Below are 22,627 nucleotides of genomic sequence, written 5' to 3'. Positions count from 1 at the left end.
CTCTTTCAAATGGCAAGCAGGTACTTGGTACAAGTGCATGGGACAACAGAAGTAAATAATTGCTCAACAGTGTAAATAAAGAGCTTGCAATCTGGCTGCATTTTATTATTTATTAGTGCTTATTATAATGTATTGGTCTTGTTTCAAACAGTGAAGTTAAAAGTAAAATGAGTTTCTTCGTTTCAAACAGTGAAGTTAAATGAGTTTCTCTGAAGAATAAGAAATACAGTACCATATGTTATGCCGATGGAATTCTGTGTGATATAGTGCTAATACATTCCTTCCAAGGCCTCAAGACATTTTATAACATTTTTAGCACCAATTTCTGCAGTAATGACTAACTTCTGCAGGACAAAAAATTACATTCCTTGGAAGGATATGAAATGATCAAGAAAGAAAACAGCTGACGTTATCCAAGAAGCTACTGAGTTAGCAGGATTTTAATGCCAGAACAATTAATATGCTATGAGAAATAAATCAGCTGGAACAATATGTAATAAGCAGAAAACATTCTTGTGGTCTTTTTATAATACTCAAAACATAAACACTAGTTATTTGAAGCAATTTTATCTGTCAGCAGGTACAGTGTGCTAGTTTCTATCAAAACATGGATTTGCTTCTGTATGTATTTTGGCTGATGCCATTGGAAACACTGATAACTGATTCTGTTTTTTGTGGGAGGAGTTATGAGCCTAGTGTGTAAAAGAAAAGACTAAACCAAAGCTCACTGAAATGCCTAAAGTAAAACTCACTTTAATCAATCAGTTTAATGGCTTTATCAGTCTTTGAAACAATTTTTAATATGAAGAACCAGTGCATATAAAGATGAATAGGTAAACTGACACAAGGAGAGGTGTGTTTTCTGTGTGCATGATTTTTTTTGTCAATTGAGATTGTTTAAAAGGACTGAAAGTTTTTGAGTAATCACTTTTGTGTTGTTTTTTCTCTTAACTTCAGTTATCCCATGACTGTTTTACAAATGGGTAAACTAAGACAAGAAGCAATTAAACTCACAATCAAACAGAAAGAGAATACATTTTCAACTGTCCAGTTTAATTTATGTATTCATTTTTTTGTATTTGCAAAGACTTTTTGCATTTTCTTGATTTTTTAATAGAATTATTTATCTGGACGTATTTCTGTTTTCTTTCAATTGGTGGCCTTTCTGCAGAACAAGGGTCTGAGGATGTCCAAGACCAAGGCTTACACACTTCATTCAAAATGAATCTTCTTAGCATCTTTAGAATCTTTTGAATAAAAGACTAATCCAGAAAGGTACTGATCAGAGTTCATTTCCATTGATTTCCAAAGGTGGATTGACACATGGCAGGCTTGGGCCATAAAGTGGGTATAGACTATGATGCTTGGCAGTGTGCACAATGGTGATAATAAAAATGTTTTCCAGGAAAACCCTCTGTTATAGCTCCATTATTGCTTGAATAAAGTTAGTGTAAACAAGATGAATGTAGGAATAAAAATTAAGAAAAAAACATTTTGATTAAGCATATTTAATAAAATGAAATGTGTGCAGAATTAACTTTTTTTTTTTTTTTTTCTCTTGTTCCATCTGTTCTGATAATGAAGGAGTCATCTACATGCTGCAGGTCATATCTGTGTTCTTAAAGATGTTTTCAGGTATGAAAGTCCAACTGAAATAGCAAATCTAACCTCTGCAGATAAGTTTGATGCAGCCCTGGCCATTCATCTTTATAAAGGAGGCAGACTTCTGCAAGGTAATTAATTCTTTTTCTATTTTGCAATAAAAATACTTCTTAATAAGGTACTGAGAAAGAAGAGAATGCATATAAACAGTTATAAATGACAATACATGCATAAACCCACACATAATGTAGTTATGCTATTTATTCACTTCAACAAATGTTCAGAAACACTGAAAATCGTTCTCTGTGGGAAATCTGATCCAGAGAGGAGGGGACTAAATAAATGTGCTTTTAAAGCATTTAATGCATTTTGTAATTAAGTACTTTAAGTACATTAAGATAAGAGCATTATATTAACATTAAGATACTTTCAACAAATGTGCTTTTTCAGAGGACAATAGCTTGGCTAAGTATAGCTGAGGTCAAATAGAAAAAAAGCCGAGAGGCTAATTTGATTTTTCTGTTAAAAAATGAGTCAGTTTTTTTTTTTGGACATGGAATAACTTTAGCTGACACGAGTTGTCATTCATGACAGCTAAACTGTAGGAGACAGGATGTTATCAGACAAATAATAGAGTTTTCTATGGTAACTGGCCATGTAGAACAAAATTTTAGCCTGCCATTAATGATGCACTAGAAGCACTTCCTGTCAAAATTATAGACACTGTCACCTACTGAAATTGCAAGTACGTATCCATTTTTGAGATGACATTCCAATTGTCCAAGTCTATTTACTTGTACAAAGGTACATAATTTGATACTTTCATCAGATTGCAGTATAAGTTGCATTGTGCTAGTTTTCAGACTTTGGAAGTCCCCTGGCAATTTATACTGGTGGGTTTTCAGAAAGCCTGAATTATTATGTCTAGTATGCTTGTGTATCTTTTGTTACAATGGAGCTCTGATTTCAGTAGGGATCCTAGAATACAAATGCAAAAATAATTCTGTGTGATGATCTCTGCTACCCTGTGTATTAGGACTTCTCTTGTTGGAATACAGAAACAATTGCTTTTGTGACAAGACCTAGAGTTGTTTTGGAAGAACCTTATGGAAAGTATTAAAACTCTCTCTTTTTTTCTGAGGAACAAAAAATAAAGTTGAGTTGTAAATGTTTATAGTAAAACTTCTTTGTGGTTTTGATTTGCATAGCATCACCTGAACACTGTTGCTATTAGATTTTCAAAATCCCAAATAACCTGCAAGGCTTGATACCTGAATGACTTATAAAAGCTTACTAATTTAAATAAATCAGAGACACACTGTTCCTAAAACCATCTGCAATAACTAAAAGAAAGATAAAATGGAAGTATCTGAAAAGAAAGACAGTAAATGATAAGATTGCTGGGATGATCCTAGTCGAAGTGCTTGCAATTTTTTTGGAGGAGAAAAGTGATTCATAAGACATTCCTGATTCTGGTAACAACTACATGTATTCTTCTCATATACTTTATTAAGAAATATTTAAGAAATTTAGTTATTGCAGTTGTACTACTATTAGTAAATCTTTTGGGCCCTATCACAAAAACATTGTCAACATGATTGGGGATGTAAAACCAGCACATATATAATAGATAACAGACTAATTATTTTGTTTTTTACTTCTTAGAAAGGCAATATATATATTTGTTCAAGTATTACAGAAAAGTCAGTCTTCTGAGGACTAGTGCTGTGGTGTTTTGACAGTGCACTTTAATTCTCTTTACCCACAAATATTAGAGTATTACAACTATTTAGAAATGTCAAGTCTTTAAGTAGCCAGAATGGCAAATAGTCTGTCTGCCTTTCTTTCTTTCCTTCCTTCCTTCCTTCCTTCCTTCCTTCCTTCCTTCCTTCCTTCCTTCCTTCCTTCCTTCCTTCCTTCCTTCCTTCCTTCCTTCCTTCCTTCCTTCCTTCCTTCCTTCCTTTTTTTTTTTCATTAAGTAATGAGTAAATTACCAATGCTGAAATGGGAAACCACAAAAAACAAACAACGAAACACCAAAATGATCCAACATTTATTTAAATATAAATCCTCATCGTACAGCTCACTTAATTTTCAAATATAAATGTGAAATGTATAGTAAGTTTTAATCTTTATTAACATATTTTGTTTCTTATTTGCTATAAGCTTTCCTCATCTGCTTGTTTTTAACCATGAATTTTAATTATGAGAATTCACTGCTTTTAAACTGATTATTTTTATCCCTTAAGACCGATGGTAGCTATAGAAAGCGTCAGCAATAATTTTCATGGCCACGAACATTCAAGGCCAGTTATATTATTTCTCAAATGCAAGGATCTCCATCAGCACAGTATCTCCCGATGCCCTGCTTATTGGTCCAGTGCAAAGATGGCAGTGATATGTACGGAGTCGTCAATACCCCTCCACTTCCATCACATAGCAAAAACAAGAAAACAAAGCCTATTTTCTGCCTTTCTTGATACACAGTCGGTGGTGGAAGTACTGCCTAATGACTGATTCTTGTTCACAGTCAGAAGAAAACTTTGGCTTCATGTGTTACAGCTAACAGAATTCTGCAAAACTATCATCATCACCTTGATGAGTTTTTTAGGATCTTACTAGAGGCTGTTTCTTTTGCAAAACTGCAGTGCCATTTGTCTGGAATTTAAAACCATGTTCTTCATGTAGTAATTAGCCACCCTCAGGTTGTTATTTGTTAGCTTAATGTGGTGTAAAACTGACCACTAAATCGTTTTCAGTGCTGAAACAGTCAAAAGTAAACATTATTGACTGCCATCTTGGTTAGTTTAAGGGAAGAACACTTCTGCAACTTGTCACTTACTAAAAATAGCCTGATGCCAGGAAAACAAATACTATTATAAAAGAATCTTAAATTATTGTTGGCTTTTGTATTTTCATCTAAATAGTCTTTGGCCTTGTCCATGTAAAGCTTACTGCTGTTAGCAAAGAAGTGCTACACTACCCTGTTTTGATGGTTTTACTTGTATTCAGATATGAATTTATTTTCATGCAATGTATCAAAACTAGGCTTTTAACACAGTGCACACACCACTGGGATATCTGTACTTTTTCTGACACTCTAAAATTTGAATTTTGATAAGGTCTTGTGCACAGACCTTCCCCAGTCAACATAACTTCCGTTGCTCTTACTGTTCCACTGTTGGCATCTTAAGGCACTTTCCAGAACTTGGGTCATCACTGAAGGTCTTAGAGCAACCACTTATAAACACAGACCTATCTTTTCGGATGTAATTAAGCAAAACAGTGGTTTTGCTGGAGGTAGACTGCCTTATTTAAATGAGTGACTTTTTCCAATGGTATGGCTCTACCTACGTATTTTGTAGACATGAAATTGGCCACCCAAACCATTATATTGGAATTCTTGGGAGGACACGATTGACAATGATTGACTGAAGCTAGATACCTGGAACCAAACTTTAACGTACTGTATCTTATTAAAATGTGAATGCCATTTAAAACATTATACTGTTTGGTGGTCTGCCAAAGGTAAGAAGTAATTGTTTTTACTAAGTACAGACAAAGCCAAAGAAAATCTCATAGCTGCAAAACAGATTGACTTGCTGAGAAAGTGCCTTCTTATTGTATGTTTTTTTTTTCACTTCCAAAACCCTAAAAATTCATGTTTCTTCAGGTTTCATTTTCAAAGGCTTTTGCTTATGTATGTGTTAGAGTATTATCACTATATATATATATATTTTAAATATAATTTTCAAAATTACTCAAATCACTTTAAAAGGTAATGAATCCTGTGCCTTGTTCCCTTCTCATCTTGGTCATTGTTTTGCAGGTAGCAGAATTCCTTTTGGAATCATCTTTGGAGGGACAGATATAAATGAAGATATCAAATGTGAAGAGAAACGTCGGATAATGGGGGAAGTGCTAGGGGAAGCCAGGTAAAATCTGTGTGGAAGGTTTGTGACAGCAAATTGTTTCTTTCTAATGGCAGATCTTTTAGGAACTGATCCATAAATGGTTGGAATCACTGGGAGATGTGATTCCAGACAAAGGATAGGCTACTTGATATCCCTACAAGCTCTACTTCTTATGATTTTATGATTCATAAATCGTTTTATGATTTATGAATCACAGAATCACAGAATCACAGAATTTCTAGGTTGGAAGAGACCTCAAGATCATCGAGTCCAACCTCTGACCTAACGCTAACAGTCCCCACTAAACCATATCCCTAAGCTCTACATCTAAACGTCTTTTGAAGACTTCCAGGGATGGTGACTCCACCACTTCCCTGGGCAGCCTGTTCCAATGCCTAACAACCCTTTCAGTAAAGAAGTTCTTCCTAACATCTAACCTAAAACTCCCCTGGTGCAACTTAAGCCCATTCCCCCTCGTCCTGTCACCAGGCATGTGGGAGAACAGACCAACCCCCACCTCGCTACAGCCTCCCTTGAGGTACCTATAGAGAGCAATAAGGTCACCCCTGAGCCTCCCTTGAGGTACCTATAGAGAGCAATAAGGTCGCCCCTGAGCCTCCTCTTCTCCAGGCTGAACAAGCCCAGCTCCCTCAGCCGCTCCTCACAGGACTTGTTCTCCAGGCCCCTCACCAGCTTCGTTGCCCTTCTCTGGATTTGCTTAAGCACCTCGATGTCCTTCTTGTAGCGAGGGGCCCAAAACTGAACACAGTACTCGAGGTGCAGCCTCACCAGAGCCGAGTACAGGGGGACGATCACCTCCCTAGCCCTGCTGGTCACACTGTTCCTGATACAAGCCAGGATGCCGTTGGCCTTCTTGGCCACCTGAGCACACTGCTGGCTCATATTCAGCCGACTATCCATCATCACTCCCAGGTCCTTCTCCGCCTGGCAGCTCTCCAACCATTCCTCTCCCAGCCTGTAGCTCTGCTTGGGGTTATTGTGCCCCAGGTGCAAGACCCGGCACTTGGTGTTGTTGAACTTCATGCAGTTGACCTCAGCCCATCGGTGCAGCCTTTCCAGATCCTCCTGCAGAGCTTTCCTACCCTCAAGCAGATCGACACACGCACCTAACTTGGTGTCATCTGCGAACTTACTGAGGGTGCACTCGATGCCCTCGTCCAGATCATCGATGAAGATATTAAAGAGGACTGGCCCCAGTACCGAGCCCTGGGGGACGCCACTAATGACGGGCCTCCAACTGGACTTGGCTCCATTCACCACGACTCTTTGGGCCCGGCTATCTAGCCAGTTTCTAACCCAACGAAGCGTACGCCAGTCCAAGCCAAGAGCAGCCTGTTTCTTGAGGAGAATGTTGTGGGAGACGGTGTCAAAAGCCTTGCTGAAGTCAAGGTAGACCACAGCCACAGCCTTTCCCTCATCCACCCAGCGCGTCACTCTGTCATAGAAGGAGATCAGGTTCGTCAGGCATGACCTGCCTTTCATAAACCCATGCTGACGGGGTCTGATCGCCTGGTGGCCCTGCAAGTGCTGCGTGATGACTCTCAGGAGGATCTGCTCCATGAGCTTCCCTGGCACTGAGGTCAAACTGACAGGCCTGCAGTTCCCCGGGTCTGCCCTCCGGCCCTTCTTGTAGATGGGCGTCACATTTGCAAGCCACCAGTCAACTGGGACCTCCCCCGATAGGCAGGACTGCTGATAAATGATGGACAGTGGCTTGGCCAGCTCCTCTGCCAGTTCCCTCAGTACCCTTGGGTGGATGCCATCAGGCCCCATCGACTTGTGCACATCCAAGTGCCGTAGCAGGTCACCAACCAGTTCTTCATGGATAGCGAGGGCCACATCCTGCTCCCCATCCCCTTCCACCAGCTCAGGGTACTGGGTATCCAGAGAACAACCGGTATTGCCGCTAAAGACTGAGGCGAAGAAGGCATTAAGCACCTCCACCTTTTCCTCATCTCTTGTAAATAAGTTTCCCCCCGCATCCAGTAAAGGCTGGAGATTCTCCTTAGTCCTCCTTTTTGTGTTGATGTATTTATAGAAACGTTTTTTGTTATCTTTAACGGCAGTAGCCAGATTGAGCTCCAGATGAGCTTTGGCCTTTCTAATTTTGTCCCTGCACAGCCTCGCTACATCCTTATAGTCCTCCCTAGTGGCCTGCCCACTTTTCCAAAGATTATAAACCCTCTTTTTCCTGCTAAGCTCAAGCCACAATTCTCTGTTCAGCCAGGCTGGTCTTCTTCTCCGCCAGCTCGTCTTTGGGCACGTGGGGACAGACCGTTCCTGCGCCATTAAGATTTTCCTCTTGAAGAGCGCCCAGCCTTCCTGGACCCCTCTGCCCTTCAGAACCGCCTCCCAGGGGACTCCACCAACTAGTGTCGTGAGCAACTCAAAGTCAGAATGTAGAGCACAGAATCACAGAATGGTCTAGGTTGGAAGAGACCTCAAGATCATCGAGTCCAACCTCTGACCTAACACTAAAAAGTTCCCCACTAAACCATATGGCAAGGGTAGTGATGAATTTTGGCTTCTTGGGCTGTGAATTTTCAAAATGACACAAATCCTATTAAAAGGTAATAAATTTTGTGCTCTTGCTTACTAATCCTGTGCTTTGCTTACTGAATGTTAACTGTTTTCTAAAATAATAGAACTGTGCATGTGATGAAAGAAATTAGAAGAATAATAGCAAGGAGGCTTGTGATCTGACAGCATATTGCTCTGTAGAATAATCTACTTTATGGGTAGGCATTATAAAGACAGCCTTTGATGGTTAGTGTAACTGTGGACTGTAGCAACTAGACTGTAGTTTATTTAATATATTTGTAAAGAATACAACTGTAGCATGCAATCAAGTTTTTCTTTCTTACCAAAACTATTTTATACTTTTACATTTCCAGATTTGAGTAAAGAAAAAGATAGAAAAATAGCTCCAATGATATTCATACAGTTGTCATTTGTACAGAATTACCCTGGCCATGTAAATGACTGATGTTTGGTATTTAAATAGTGAATCTGTAGTGGTGGAGGTGTGGTTATTTAAATAGTATCTTTATTAGTGGTAGAGTTATGAATATTCCTATTAAATCGTAATGCAGTAATATTATTAGCCTGAACAACATTGGACCCCTTTTACAAGACCCTGTGCCAGAAATGCGAAATGTTGCTCCATATTAAAAATAATAATAATTTTTAAAAAGTTTATTAGTAAATTGTTTTTTATGTTATGTATATTTAAACATATAAAACACTCTGTACTGGGAATAAAGCATTTTATATGCATTAAATTCTCTCTGTACATACAGACTAAAGTGCCATTGATTTGACTGAAGAGAAATGATAACTAAAAATAGCTGGTGTTTATCTTGTTGCATCACAGAATCAGATGTTTTCAGAGGCCTTGCACATGATGTGTTGACAGTGTGGTTGATTGAAAAGCAGGTGACTCATGTAAAAAGGGTTTTTGTTCTTTTTTTTTTTTTTTCTTGCTAATGTGATCCTTTTTCTAGCTACGTAAACAAAGAAGCAGAGATGGAGAAAAAAATCTGTTCAGTTTCTCTTAACTTTTTAGGTGATTTAATAAGTGAGTGTTTTCAGGGTACTTTGTACATCAGGAAAAATTCCAATGACATGTCAGTGTAGTCAGCAGTGGAAAAATAATAATAATAATTTAATAGATGGTTTAAGTCTTATCAAGACACATGCTAATGTTGTCATTTCATAAGCAGCCCAACTAACTGCTTACTGATGGCAGAGGATGACCTTATTGCTACCTTAATTCCTCTCCTTCTCCTTTAATTCTCACCTGTGGCTGTGTGACCCACTCTTCCGTGTGCCATGACTGGACCCCTTTCTGAGCAAGTCTAACTCAATTAATGGTGTAAAATTGCGGGTTTTATCTTCTGGGTTAGTTTTCCACTGCTTTAATAAGAAAAGACAGCTTGTGTAGGGATACTGCAAGGATGTCTTTTTTGTGGCAGTTAGCTGCTGCAAGAGGTCATTCAGCCTTATGGATCTATATTGCGTCTGAACTTCTGGTGACCTGAGTACTCTGCAGAGGCTTCATTCCAGAATTGACCTCTAGGTAAGCAGAGAAGTCCCTGAGTGTGCAAGGTATAATAAAATCTAAGCACCTGGAACGTCTTACCAAATCCAGTGGTACTGCTTATATACTTACTCTAGCAGAGCTTAAATACATTACCGAACAACACTATGATCCTTGTGGGTCCCTTCCAGCTCAGGATATTCTATGGTTCTATGGTTTCTCAGGATACTATCCCTATTCATCACAACATTTTCACTAAAACAGATAACTACAGTGGTTCAGATAGAGCAGTATGGATTTTAGTTCATGTTAGCCAAGAGGAAACGCATATAGTGTGTGCAGTAGGCTTGGATCTTGTGGTTTTATCTTTGCTAATATCACTATACATCCTAGCTATTATTATCTAACTTAACACTGGCATAGATATGCTGTTCTGTCTATAGTGAGTTATAAAATGGGGTAGGTAAAAAGACTTTAAAGACAGCACTTAATCATACTCATTGAAAAATCATTAGGCCATGTTCTTATGTCTTAGGACTTGCAGTTGAAAAACAACTCATGGCCCCATTTAAGACAAAGTTTATATACTTTTTAAAAAATTATTATTTAAACAGTTTTGAAGGAAGAGAAAAAAAGTTATCTAATTTATCAGTTAAAATGAGAGTATTAAATTTCAACACTGGAAAAAAGACCGTTATGCAAGAACAGTCTTTTCGTGTGTGTCCACTCTGATCCAATTCTGCATTTAAAACATGTTCTGTCACCAGTATTCCTAATGTAGCTTATACAAAACTATGCTTTACTGAATGATTTTTTGTGATAATTGGGTTAGGAACTTGAAGTATAGTTTAGTGGCTAGGATTTCCTCTGATGTTTCAAAATGCATTACCACATGCTTTATGCAGTTCATAATATTTTCTCTGCTGAAGGAAAAGTAATTCAGTTTTCTAGAAGTTATACTAAATGGATCTTTTCTCCAATATTGTCACTATTCATTGCATAGTTATTAAAAGAGACATTGATTTTTTTTTTCCCTTATTGATTGCAGGGTTCTAAGTAAAAAGTACTATGAATTGTAGATTACTTGTCCTGTACAATAAACCACCGCATTCCATAAAACAAAGTATTGAACACTGTCTACCTTTATAATGAGTGTTTCATTTTTAATCAAATTCCTCTAAATGGTCATTGTACTCCCCTAGCGTATTTAAATCTATTGAATAGTATTTTGTAGACTTGGGAGCAATAGTTTTTTTCTGCTTGTTTATGTGATATATTGAAAGTATAATTGCAAAAACTAGAAAGGAAGCATATGCAACTTGAGAATAAACAAGCATTTGCAAAGGCTTCAATAACCTTAAAGCTGTCATATTGTATATGTAAAATGCATTTTTAATACCATAAAGCAGATACTACAAAACAGATGTATGGGAATATCTGCTCACAACAAACAAAAGTAAGAGTTATAATTCAGCATTTATGTGACTTTTAATGCGTGGTTGTGACTTCATGCACTCAAATTATAACATAGTATCTCCAGTGGAAAAGCAGTTTTCTGGTTGTGACTTAGAAACTTGCTTCACCTCCCCCCATTGAGATGCTATAGGTATGGCTCAGGATGGAAACATTACATTAATTCTATGAAAAAGAAATCTTAAGTGTCATATGTGATAACCTATGTTTTATATTCAATATTTTTAAAATAAATTAAAAAGAACTTGGCCAAGCAGACACATGGTGTCTCCTATGAAGGAGGCATTCAAACAATTACATTCCACAGGACTGATAGTCTTCAGAAATGGACCCAAGTATGGTTCTAGTTAACACTGAAGTTCCATTTAGGAGCAGTCAAAGCATGTGTTTGTATTTCATCATGGTTTAAAAGTTGCATTAAAGTTCAGAATGTTCTTAAGATCTCTTCTGAACAGGGATTCTTTATTAGATCTGACTCCATAAAAATATCTCATATGACTTCTGGGTATTACGTCAAGCTCCCAAAAGGAATGACTTGTTTATCTAGTATGTTTAGATATCAGGCTTCTGTGGCTGAGCTTCTGTGGCTGAAGTCTCTCTATAATGAGGCACCCAAATATGAGAACTATACCTATCAACGCTGCTTTTAAGTAGTTGTGGGGAATTATAGTGTACTGCATGTGTTTCTCAAAGGCTAAGAAGTAGAAGTCCAGATGAGCCATGATAAACAGCCATAAGGGTAAAAGAGGAAGTAAATTTGGGAGCAGAGTTATCTTCTCCTTTCCAGGTGAAATAAAAACCTAACCATGAAGATATTTGGATACACCTTTGTTTGCTTGTTCTTACTTTTATAATATGATTTGTATGATTACAGAGGGGGAGGAGATAGTGTTCATATCTCAGCCAATTCTACAGTTCAGTTATTTTAATTGCCTTCTTGATACAAAGAAAAGTCCTAATCAGAGAACAGTCAAAATGCCCTACCCCTTAGCAGTCGCCTGCCTATCAGTATTATGGTGGGCTAGCATAAGAGTCTCTGTCCAAAATGATGAATGTGGTGTGTCTCATGTCTTGAACACCCAGTTCTTCCTTATTATTATAAAGGGGTATAATGTGCCTAAGTAAGCACTATGAATGTCATCTCCTCTGTAGATGCCTAACATTCAGAAGTACAGAACTGACTGTCCCAAGTCTGTTAAATTCTAGAGTTGAAGCCTAATCACTGGATCTTCTTTCTTCTTTTTCAGTTTATTTAATTCTGATTTGATTTGATTTGATTTGATTTTTAATTTAAGGATGTTCCATGAAGAATAACAGTTTTGTCCCTCACACATTTTTTCCCATCAGCAGTTTTGACTAGTTCATAAGGAGAGAAGACTGGGGAAAGGTTTATAAAATTCTGCTCACTTGAATTAAAATCAGTAGCAACGAATTGCAAGTAGTAGGACTGGGTATAGTCAAATAACAATAGTACAAAACTGAACATTCCTTTTTATTTAGTTCTCTGGTTGTGAAGAAGGCTATTGCAACTTGCAGCAATGTAAAAACAGGAAAGGCTTCTTGCTTCTGCCTCTGTGTATAAATCTAGATAAACTACAGGATGTTCCCATTATTTAGGTTTTCTCCTATATTTAAGAAATCATCACTTTAATTCCACAAGAGCTCCAAGTTATAATCCATTTAAAGCCTGGATATACCATTTGTTTTACCAATGTTTTCTGGTAAAACAAATAGAAAGCCTACTTTCTGTCTTTCCATCTATAATTATTTTTATAAGCCTCTGCTCATCTTTCTTTATCAGTATTTCCTTCTGAAATGCTTTTCTGTTATGTTCAAACATTTTAAGTAGATGATCCCAACTATTTTTGTCCATTTAACTAGGTTTGCAGTGGCTTTCACGATGAAAATGAAGGAACTGGCAGCAGCGGAGTGGGTATGTTTATGTGATGATGGTGATGATTATAGTATCAGAAACTATGCATTCTCCTAAAATGTTTACTAAATAATGCTAGAGAATTGTAATGATCTTTATATTCTCTATTCCTGTTCTTTTATTTCAAAGAAAGCATTTTTTACTTTGACATGTCAGATAGATCTGGCATAGATAGAGCTGTTTAGTATTTGAAAAGTGTATACAGCCGTTTAGGAGGTGCTTCTCTGTAACATTTTATATTAAGCATTATTATCTTGAGCTTCTCCTGATACCATATGCATATATTGGTTTTCTGCATCATTTAATAAACTTTATTTTGACAAAATTCCACTAAACAGCTTTACTTACAATAAAGATTTTGGAAGAATAATTTGAAAATATTTGTTTTATCAACACTAGAAATAGGATGAACTTATTTATGTGAACTGCAAAGCTAAAACTGAAGTTATGCTAAGCCCAGCAGTATGTGATGTACACCACTACTGATTAGGCCTTGAGAGATATATAGCACATAAATAGCACTTAACTTTTTTAAAAGTCATCTCTGCTTCCAGAAACAGATTGAAAGACATTGCTAAATGATACATGGAAAAATACTGAATACAATTATTTTTATCCAACAGTATAGTAGTCAAATACGTTTGGCATTGTATTTGAAGAGGGTTATTTAGTCAGCAAAGAACTGACAGTAATAATGCAAACTAAAATTCCTAGTATATATTAGTTAACTATCAAATTTCAGGTTCAACAGAATGAAAAACATTCAGTAAAATGTTTTTTTAGTAGCAAATATATTATCCATGTGAAAGATATTTATTATGGTAAATCTAATTCAAAGGTGGATATTATATTCATGCAGAGAAACATAAGTACATACAGAAAAAATCTGAAAGACCTTTCAAATGGAGTTTCTTTGATAACATCATTTAATTATTCAAAATATTTGAGCTGTCATGCTGTTTTATTATAAAAAGTGTTTAATATAAATCTCCTTGTCTGTAAATACGAAGTCTTCATATTAACTTCATATTGACTTTATGAATCCTGGATTGGTAGTAAGCAATGCAAAAACTCATCTGTTTTCATATAGACTTACTGACACCAGTCATATTTTGCAAGGGCCCAGAAGCTTACTGGGCACTTGGTACTTACATATGCTAAATCCAAATCTTTCGCTTCTGAAGGTTATTGATAGCTTTGCCATTGAGTTCAATGAGTTTGGGATCGAGCTCTTAGGGTTAATTTTCCAGTCTCTCAGCAAATACTGATCTCAGGTCTTTGCAACTAGTTAGTTTAATTCATTCCACGGGCTGTTTAAATAATGGATAAGTGCTGTTGCCTCATGCACTTTGTGAGGTGAACATGCTTGCTTGGATAATGTGCTGTGCATGCAGTTAAAGTGTGAGTTCAGGCAGTTTTAAGATAAAAAACTCAAGTGATTTATCAACAGCTTACCTAATTTGACTGCTATTGTTGAACTTGAGCTTCTTAATATGCTTTTTTGATCTTGAAATATAAGGAGAGGACTTTAAGTTTTAAGGGAGAGAAAAAGTAAATGAAAAAGCATATATCATTTTTAGGAGAAGAGGAGAGTAAAATTAATGTTTTAATTTTATCTATTTATTTATTTAGCCTCTGAAATAGTAAGATAATTAAGTAATTTCAAATATGTTATCCTCATTTCCTTATTGTGTTTTTGAAAGTAACTCCTGATATAATTGTGGTGGTTTTACTCAGGTGGGCAGCCGAGCTCCACCACAACCGCTCTCTCACTCCCCCTCTCCTCAAAGAGGAAGGGGGAGAAAATACAACACAGAGAACTCGAGGTTTGAGATGAGAAAGGTTTAATTTAATTAATTGGGTGGATGGGATCCACCCAAGGGTACTGAGGGAACTGGCAGAGGAGCTGGCCAAGCCACTATCCATCATTTATCAACAGTCCTGGCTATCGGGGGAGGTCCCAATTGACTGGCGGCTAGCAAAGGTGACGCCCATCTACAAGAAGGGCCGGAGGGCAGACCCGGGAAACTACAGACCTGTCAGTTTGACATCAGTGCCAGGAAAGCTCATGGAGCAGATCCTCCTGAGAGTCATCACGCAGCACTTGCAGGGGAAGCAGGCGATCAGGCCCAGTCAGCATGGGTTTATGAAAGGCAGGTCATGCCTGACGAACCTGATCTCCTTCTATGACAGAGTGACGCGCTGGGTGGATGAGGGAAAGGCTGTGGCTGTGGTCTACCTTGACTTCAGCAAGGCTTTTGACACCGTCTCCCACAACATTCTCCTCAAGAAACAGGCTGCTCTTGGCTTGGACTGGCGCACGCTTCGTTGGGTTAGAAACTGGCAGGATAGCCAGGCCCAAAGAGTCGTGGTGAATGGAGCCAAGTCCAGTTGGAGGCTGGTCACTAGTGGCGTCCCCCAGGGCTCGGTACTGGGGCCGGTCCTCTTTAATATCTTCATCGATGATCTGGACGAGGGCATCGAGTGCACCCTCAGTAAGTTTGCAGATGACACCAAGTTGGGTGCGTGTGTCGATCTGCTTGAGGGTAGGAAAGCTCTGCAGGAGGATCTGGATAGGCTGCACCGATGGGCTGAGGTCAACTGCATGAAGTTCAACAAGGCCAAGTGCCGGGTCCTGCACCTGGGGCGCAATAACCCCAAGCAGAGCTACAGGCTGGGAGAGGAATGGTTGGAGAGCTGCCAGGCAGAGAAGGACCTGGGAGTGATGATGGATAGTCGGCTGAATATGAGCCAGCAGTGTGCTCAGGTGGCCAAGAAGGCCAACGGCATCCTGGCTTGTATCAGGAACAGTGTGACCAGCAGGGCTAGGGAGGTGATCGTCCCCCTGTACTCAGCTCTGGTGAGGCCGCACCTTGAGTACTGTGTTCAGTTTTGGGCCCCTCGCTACAAGAAGGACATGGAGGTGCTTGAGCGGGTGCAGAGAAGGGCGACGAAGCTGGTGAGGGGCCTGGAGAACAAGTCCTGTGAGGAGCGGCTGAGGGAGCTGGGCTTGTTCAGCCTGGAGAAGAGGAGGCTCAGGGGTGACCTTATCGCTCTTTTTAGGTACCTCAAGGGAGGCTGTAGCGAGGTGGGGGTTGGCCTGTTCTCCCACGTGCCTGGTGACAGGACGAGGGGGAATGGGCTTAAGTTGAGCCAGGGGAGTTTTAGGTTAGATGTTAGGAAGAACTTCTTCACTGAAAGGGTTGTGAGGCACTGGAACAGGCTGCCCAGGGAAGTGGTGGAGTCACCATCCCTGGAAGTCTTCAAAAGACGTTTAGACGTAGAGCTTAGGGATATGGTTTAGTGGAGGGCTGTTAGCGTTAGGTCAGAGGTTGGACTCGATGACCCTGAGGTCTCTTCCAACCTAGAAAATTCTGTGATTCTGTGATTCTGTGATTCTGTAATTAAAGGGAAAGGGAGTGGGGAGGAAAAACAGAAACAAAAGAAACAATCAGTCCGCGCGGAAGCACAGAGAGAGAAAAAATTATTCTCTACTTCCCATCAGCGAGCGGTGTTCGGCCACGTCCGGTGAAGCAGGGCCTCAAACGCGTAGTGGTTGTTCAGGAGGAACAGCCCCCTCCCCCACGAGAGCCCCCCCTTTTATTTCTGAGTGTGACATCAGGTGTTATGGAATATCCCTTTGGTTGGTTTAGGTCAGCTGCCCCGGCAATGTCCCCTCCCCATCACTTGCCCACCCCCAGCCTGCTGGCTCTTGGGGGCTTGGAAGGAGTCCTGATGCTGTGCCAGCACTACGCAGCAATAGGCACAACACTGGAGTGATATCAGTGCTGTTCCAGCTACAAGTGCAGAGTACAGCACTGTGCGGGCTGCTGCAGGGAAAAGGTGACTCCAGCTCAGACAGACCCAACACAATAATAACTGATACCTAGAGGTTATATGTATTAAAAATGGATTGGCTGACAGCAAATAGAATTCCCTTCATCTCTTGGTTTATTTCTACACATTCATTCTTTGCCCAGAAACCATGACTACAGTATTAGAATAAGTATGTTTAGTTCTCTTTCTCTTTATTTAGTAGCTCAGTTATGTCTACTGTATTGCAAGTCTACTTCATTCACTGTAGTTATTGATAGTATCTGATGCTCCTGTTGGAAAATAGACTGGATCAGCATTTTCACCTTTCTGTGGTTGAGTTCATAGCAGGCTGCCAGTGGAAAAAAAATGAGACAAATCCTGGAAGTCGGCAGTGCTCAATCCTGTTTTCTGAAGAATGGAGGAAGACAATAAAGAGCTGCTGGTCATTTGAGTACAAGGAGTGCTTTTGGGTAGTGTGAGACAGCACCGCTGACCTGTGAAACAATCCACACTCCACACCAGGCAGTAGGGCTTGTTAGCTCAGCTGTTTGGTGTGTGTGTGTGAGGTTAGTTGTCCAAGTAATGTGTTGCCTAAAGTCTTGTACCGGATCACAGAGAACTGCAATGAGCACCAGGGCTAGGGATGGGAAATCAGTAACTGGCTGTCAGTAAGGGGCAATATACTGGAATAAAAAGAGAAAGTTGGAACCACCCTCTGCCAGCTATTAGCGCCACTCACCTTAGCTTGTGAAGTATTGGTAAGAAAAATACTTTTATTTTCTATATTTGAGGTGAGAAACTGTATGGAGTCAGGAGTTAGACTCAATAATTCTTATGGGTCGCTTCCAACTCAGCAGATTTTATGAGTCTATGATGAACAATAAATGTAAGAAGTATAAACTAACTGCTGGATGTCTTTTCAGTTTTAATTTTCATCATAATATAATCATTAATACACCTTTGCCTAAAGAAAATCACTGAGAGCTGGAGCCTGGACAACACAACAATATAATTTTTAATGCTTTCTTTCAGCATGAATTGATTTTTGATCTAGGCACATAGAGGATTTGGTAGTTACATTATAAAAATAACTTGGTTTTAATAGTTAGTACAATTAACTTCATGGGTTTTAATAGTTACTACAATTATGATGGGTAAACAGGAAAGGGCACGGCTTCTGTCATAGATCTTATACTAGAAAAAGACAAAAGTTAACAGAGTATGAAAAGGAGAAGCAAACTTTAACTTTGAAATATTTTTGAGTCAGCACTTATGTTTTTAAGAACTTGACTTAATTGATTTTACCTAAACACCTTTGTGTTCCTGGTTTGAGACTCATTCAGTGTTTTGGAGTAGGTCTTGGCAGACAGGGAACTGGAGGCAAGTCTAAGTCCTAAACTGAAATATCACCTGCTGACCTGTGTCTTAAATCCTAAGATTTTGAATTCTTTTTTGCAGCTGTATCTTCATATAAAGGGTAAGAGCAAATGCTGTACATTTAGTTTCAAACATTGAAAAACATAAATACATATTTCCATATCACAGAATATCAACACTCTTTACATAGTAACTCACCCTAATGTGAACTGCATTATTCCTGTAATGTGTGCTGTATTAGTTAGACAGTCGATTAATAATTTAAATTACAGACATGTAAGCAATAGCATTATGCTTAAGGGGTGTATCTTCCAACAACTTATTTTCTATTACACTGGATAAATTACCTTTAATTATGAAGTACATAATATAGGTTTTGTAATAATCTGTATTCCAAGTAAGTGCGAAGTACTGTAAAAGATCCCATGCTTATGGTCAGCGTTTTATTTCAATAATGTAAAAGTGGTGCATAAGAATTACCTCAGCTAGTTTTATTAGCATTCCTTTTCATTTTTCCACTCTCCCCACTATTTAAAATAAAGAACAAAATATAAAATTTATCTATAAAGTGTGAATACATCTGTATACCATGTTAAACAATGTCCCTGCTCTTTTCTTCTTGGTGATCTAAACCCTGGCAGGAATATATTTACTCACCATAGAGCTATTACAGGTCTGATAAAGCATGAAACCAAATGCTTAACTTCAGCTTATTTTTGAAACTTAGCGGTTTTGGGGAACTTAAACCACATCTTCACCCACCAAAGTCTGAAGCAGAATTATGCAGTGTATTAGCTATAGAGACAAGGCTGGGTTAAGCTGCCCTCTGCTCCATCTGCTTTTTTCCACATTTTCTTTGTTTGCATTTGTGTCCTAGCTCTGAATTTCAGTTCTTCTATTTGTCTTGCAAATTAAAATTTTGCAGTTGGCCTCCATTTTGCAGTGCTGTCTCTATCATTTATAAAGCATTTTTTAGGATTGGAGAATGCAATTTAATTTAAAGTGCTGCTTATTCATAGGTTAAAAAAGGTTGAAGAATTGTTAAGTAATAAAATAACCCATGAAACCTTTTATTTATTTTTTTTAATCAGTTGAAAACAGAAGTTCATACAGCTTTTGAAAGATATACTTAATCTTCTACTGTAGAATAAACAGCATTACATTTTCCCCACTTCATATATTAATGGATTTCCTGCTTATTCATGTAGTTTTTGTGATGTAGCTAATTCACTTTGATTCTCAGAAATTGCCCTCTTCCCCTCCTGTGAACTGCTTGTTGATGATTATTCAGTTTTCTGACCTCCTTTCTGTCAATTTCTTCTTCCATTTTTCTTTTTCCAGTTCATTTTTGGTAACTAAAATAGACTGTTACGACCCAGTAGTGAACTGTAGGGGCAGTCACATAGAAATGTTGGAATGAATAAAACAAAATCTTTGCAAGTGAAAAAAAGTCAGTTCCTTGACTTATTTCCTGAGCTGACTGGTTCAGGACTTGGTTGCTTTAGCACTTTGTTTCTGCGTTCTCATTCTCCTAGTACAAGCTCTCTTCCTTCCTAAAGTCATTGTCCTGCAGGTGTGATTTCACAAGCTGCAGTCTGCTGCTAAGAATGCAATGGAGGTGGGAGAGGACAAGGGAAAACTAATGTGCAGCTTGACATGATCCGACAGTATAGGTGATGCTCTACCTTGTTTAACTCTGTTTGTGTTACTCATTCCACCAGCTTTCCACATTAAGAGGCAGGGTTGCATAGCAATACTTAGCTTGAGGAATTCAGCAGTGTATCATCTGTGTATCAGCCATGTGTTCAAAAGTGGGTTGGGGTGGCAGTCTGAGAGTCCTTTTCCTATTTGCCCTTTAGAAAGAGCTGTGGTAGACAAATAATCAGTGACTCATAGAGTCACAGCCTGCTAAGGGACTGGGTGTCTGTATGTGATGAAACGGGCGCTAAGGAGGAGTCTGGTTTTAGCCCAAAGACAGCAAAGACTGGTGCTCTAAGGAAGGTTGTTCCTTTTGAGTCACTGTGATGCTACGTTAAGCAATAGCTACTAGAACTGCTTGAAAGAATGTAATTTCAAACTGAAACTTCCAAGGTAATATTGAGCTAATCTATTAGAGAATACACAACTTGACAAATGCTTTGGTTTACTCCTATACAGGCATTGCAGCCAGCTTTTAAAAGAAATAGGAACTGTCTGAACACAAAGCTTTTGCGAATACTTTGAGCTCAGAGAAACTATGTTGTTCTTGCTAGAGGGGAAGAGTGTTTTTTTTTGTTTGTTTGCTTTTGTTTTGTTTTGTTTCCCCATTTGGAAAGATCCCATGGCTATTTCTGTGTTTTCGTGAAAAAAATGACTAGCATTTTACAAATTCATGATTGGAGTTATAGAAAGATAATGAAGTAAGAACTCAGTTAATCACATAAATAACTAGTGTAGTAGCACTTCAGGAATAACTTTGGAAATATAACACCCCTTTTACTGTATCTATTTTAAAATAATTTATTGTGCAATTCTTATTTGGGAATATTCTGCAATACCTAGTACTGGCCAATTTTCCCGTTTAGACAAGTATCTACATATATTTGACAGCAATCTTAAAAAAGGTTAGAGGTATGTAGGGCTTGTTTCATGCCTGATGTGTTTAAACATTTTATTATGGATAAATATAACTGTGATTTTGAGACCAGCTGTACTTTTTCTTTAGAAACCAGAGTGTTTGGGAGCTAGGGCTGTTTTATAGTTTAAAATCTTTTTTATTCTAGGGAAATTTTTTCTTTTTCTGTGCCATAAGCAGGTTAATGATTTTGAGAAACTACGATTAAACATAAAAAACATGTTTCTACTAATCTGGTAATTGTGTTAATTACAAAATGGATTCATTGACACTGTAAATTTTCATAGTAAATGTAATAGTAAATGTAATTTAAATTGCTGTCTTTGTTGCCTGTGGTCTTACTAAAATGTTCCTTTCTAATGGTCATTTCTTTTTTTTGTTGAAAGAAAATCACACTGATGAGCATGTGTTTTTTTTAAAGACTGAACAGATCTTTTATGACACACCACAAGTCACTTTTCTTCTCTTTCTTTTAAAGCCAGATACTCGGAAGAAAATCTATGTCCAAACTCAAGGTGAGAGTTTTGAAATATTAACTAAGACATTCAAGTATCAGCAAGTATCTAAGTCAGGGTATATTACTTAAGTGAGTAGTCTAAGGAACATTCTCCTCAGCCTTTTAGGTTTGTTTACTTAATCTACAGCTCTCAGTTTAATTTATCTACAAGTAATTGTCTATAGATTCCAAAAGTTATTGCATTTTTTATATATTTTTTTTCAAATAATAAAAAAATTTTTGAAATTTATTTTGAAATTACTCAATGAGGTGTATTTAATTGATGTTTAGTCTGTATTTAAGCTTCTTATGAGATAATAGATAACTGAGAGATTAAATAAATTACTAAAGTCATTTAATTATTAAAATAATCCTTAAGGCAAAGCAAATAATATCAAAAAATATTTTTGATATTGATTTAATTCAGTTGTTTTGCCTTATGTTAATGACTTGAGCCTGAGCCGAACTGTATCTGTTTTGGAATAATGATCTTCAGAAAACAGTATCTTGTATGTAGATTTGCAGGGCCAAATTTAGCATGGTGTAAAGGGGCTTATTTCTGTGGATTACTAAAGTGGTTCATACACAGTGTGATTGTGTGAAATTTTCAATTCCATTTCAATTTGATTATTATAGAAGGATTGTGCAGGCAACCTGAAATTGTTGGGAAGAGGAAAGCTTGAGGTGTGAACAGCTGTATATAGAATTCAATGTGCCTGAGAGAAATATGTTTTCTTAGGGCAAGACTTTAGGAGGCATAGTTCAGCCATATAGGCACCAGTCAAACAAGCTGCTTTTCTCTTTTTTTTCAACACAGGAATCAAGACTACACCCAGTGAAACATTTGACTGGTGTAGATTTCTACAAAATGCAGGTATTACTCACTTTTCTGTATTTGCCATATTTATAATTAATAGATATCATTCTTGAAAGAATTTTAGAATGAGAAGGTTAACTGATTATGTAGTAACAGGGCCTCATGATACAAAAATTTTAAAATATTAGATTCAGGTAGAACATCAATCACACACTTCTCACAGTTTAGTAAACTATTCAGACCATCTCTAGACTGAAGGTTTGTCCAGTACTGAATTGCATCAAAAGATAAAATATTCATGGTATGGGTCAGTACCCCTATGAAGTTAGTTAGACCTAAGCACCAACACCTGGCCACGCTGTGCTTCACAGCTGTGTGATAGAAACTGAGGATTTCTATTGCAGAATTGCAGGTGAAGTGAAAAAGTGGTGAAGAAGGGAAAAATGTTTTGATGTTTTAATATTTGGTCTTGATCTAGTGTTTGTCTCTGTTTTCACTCATGTAACAGCATGTAAGCCAGATGAC

General features: G+C 38.0%; 1 protein-coding gene across 1 annotated transcript in view; it reads left to right on the top strand.

The window, feature by feature from the left end:
- Positions 1-22,627, top strand: part of GLT1D1 (glycosyltransferase 1 domain containing 1) — a 67,721-nt gene that overhangs the window by 7,119 nt on the left and 37,975 nt on the right. The window contains exons 2-6 of the mRNA XM_082773840.1: positions 1,585-1,733; positions 5,432-5,537; positions 12,931-12,982; positions 21,268-21,304; positions 22,103-22,159. Of these exons, the coding sequence (XP_082629966.1) occupies positions 1,585-1,733; positions 5,432-5,537; positions 12,931-12,982; positions 21,268-21,304; positions 22,103-22,159 (401 nt within the window). The remainder of the gene's footprint in view (positions 1-1,584; positions 1,734-5,431; positions 5,538-12,930; positions 12,983-21,267; positions 21,305-22,102; positions 22,160-22,627) is intronic.

The sequence above is a fragment of the Aythya marila genome (assembly GCF_965140915.1).
Source record: "Aythya marila genome assembly, chromosome: 17".
NCBI classification, from domain to species: Eukaryota; Metazoa; Chordata; class Aves; order Anseriformes; family Anatidae; genus Aythya; species Aythya marila.
This window is presented reverse-complemented; position numbering and strand designations above follow the sequence as displayed.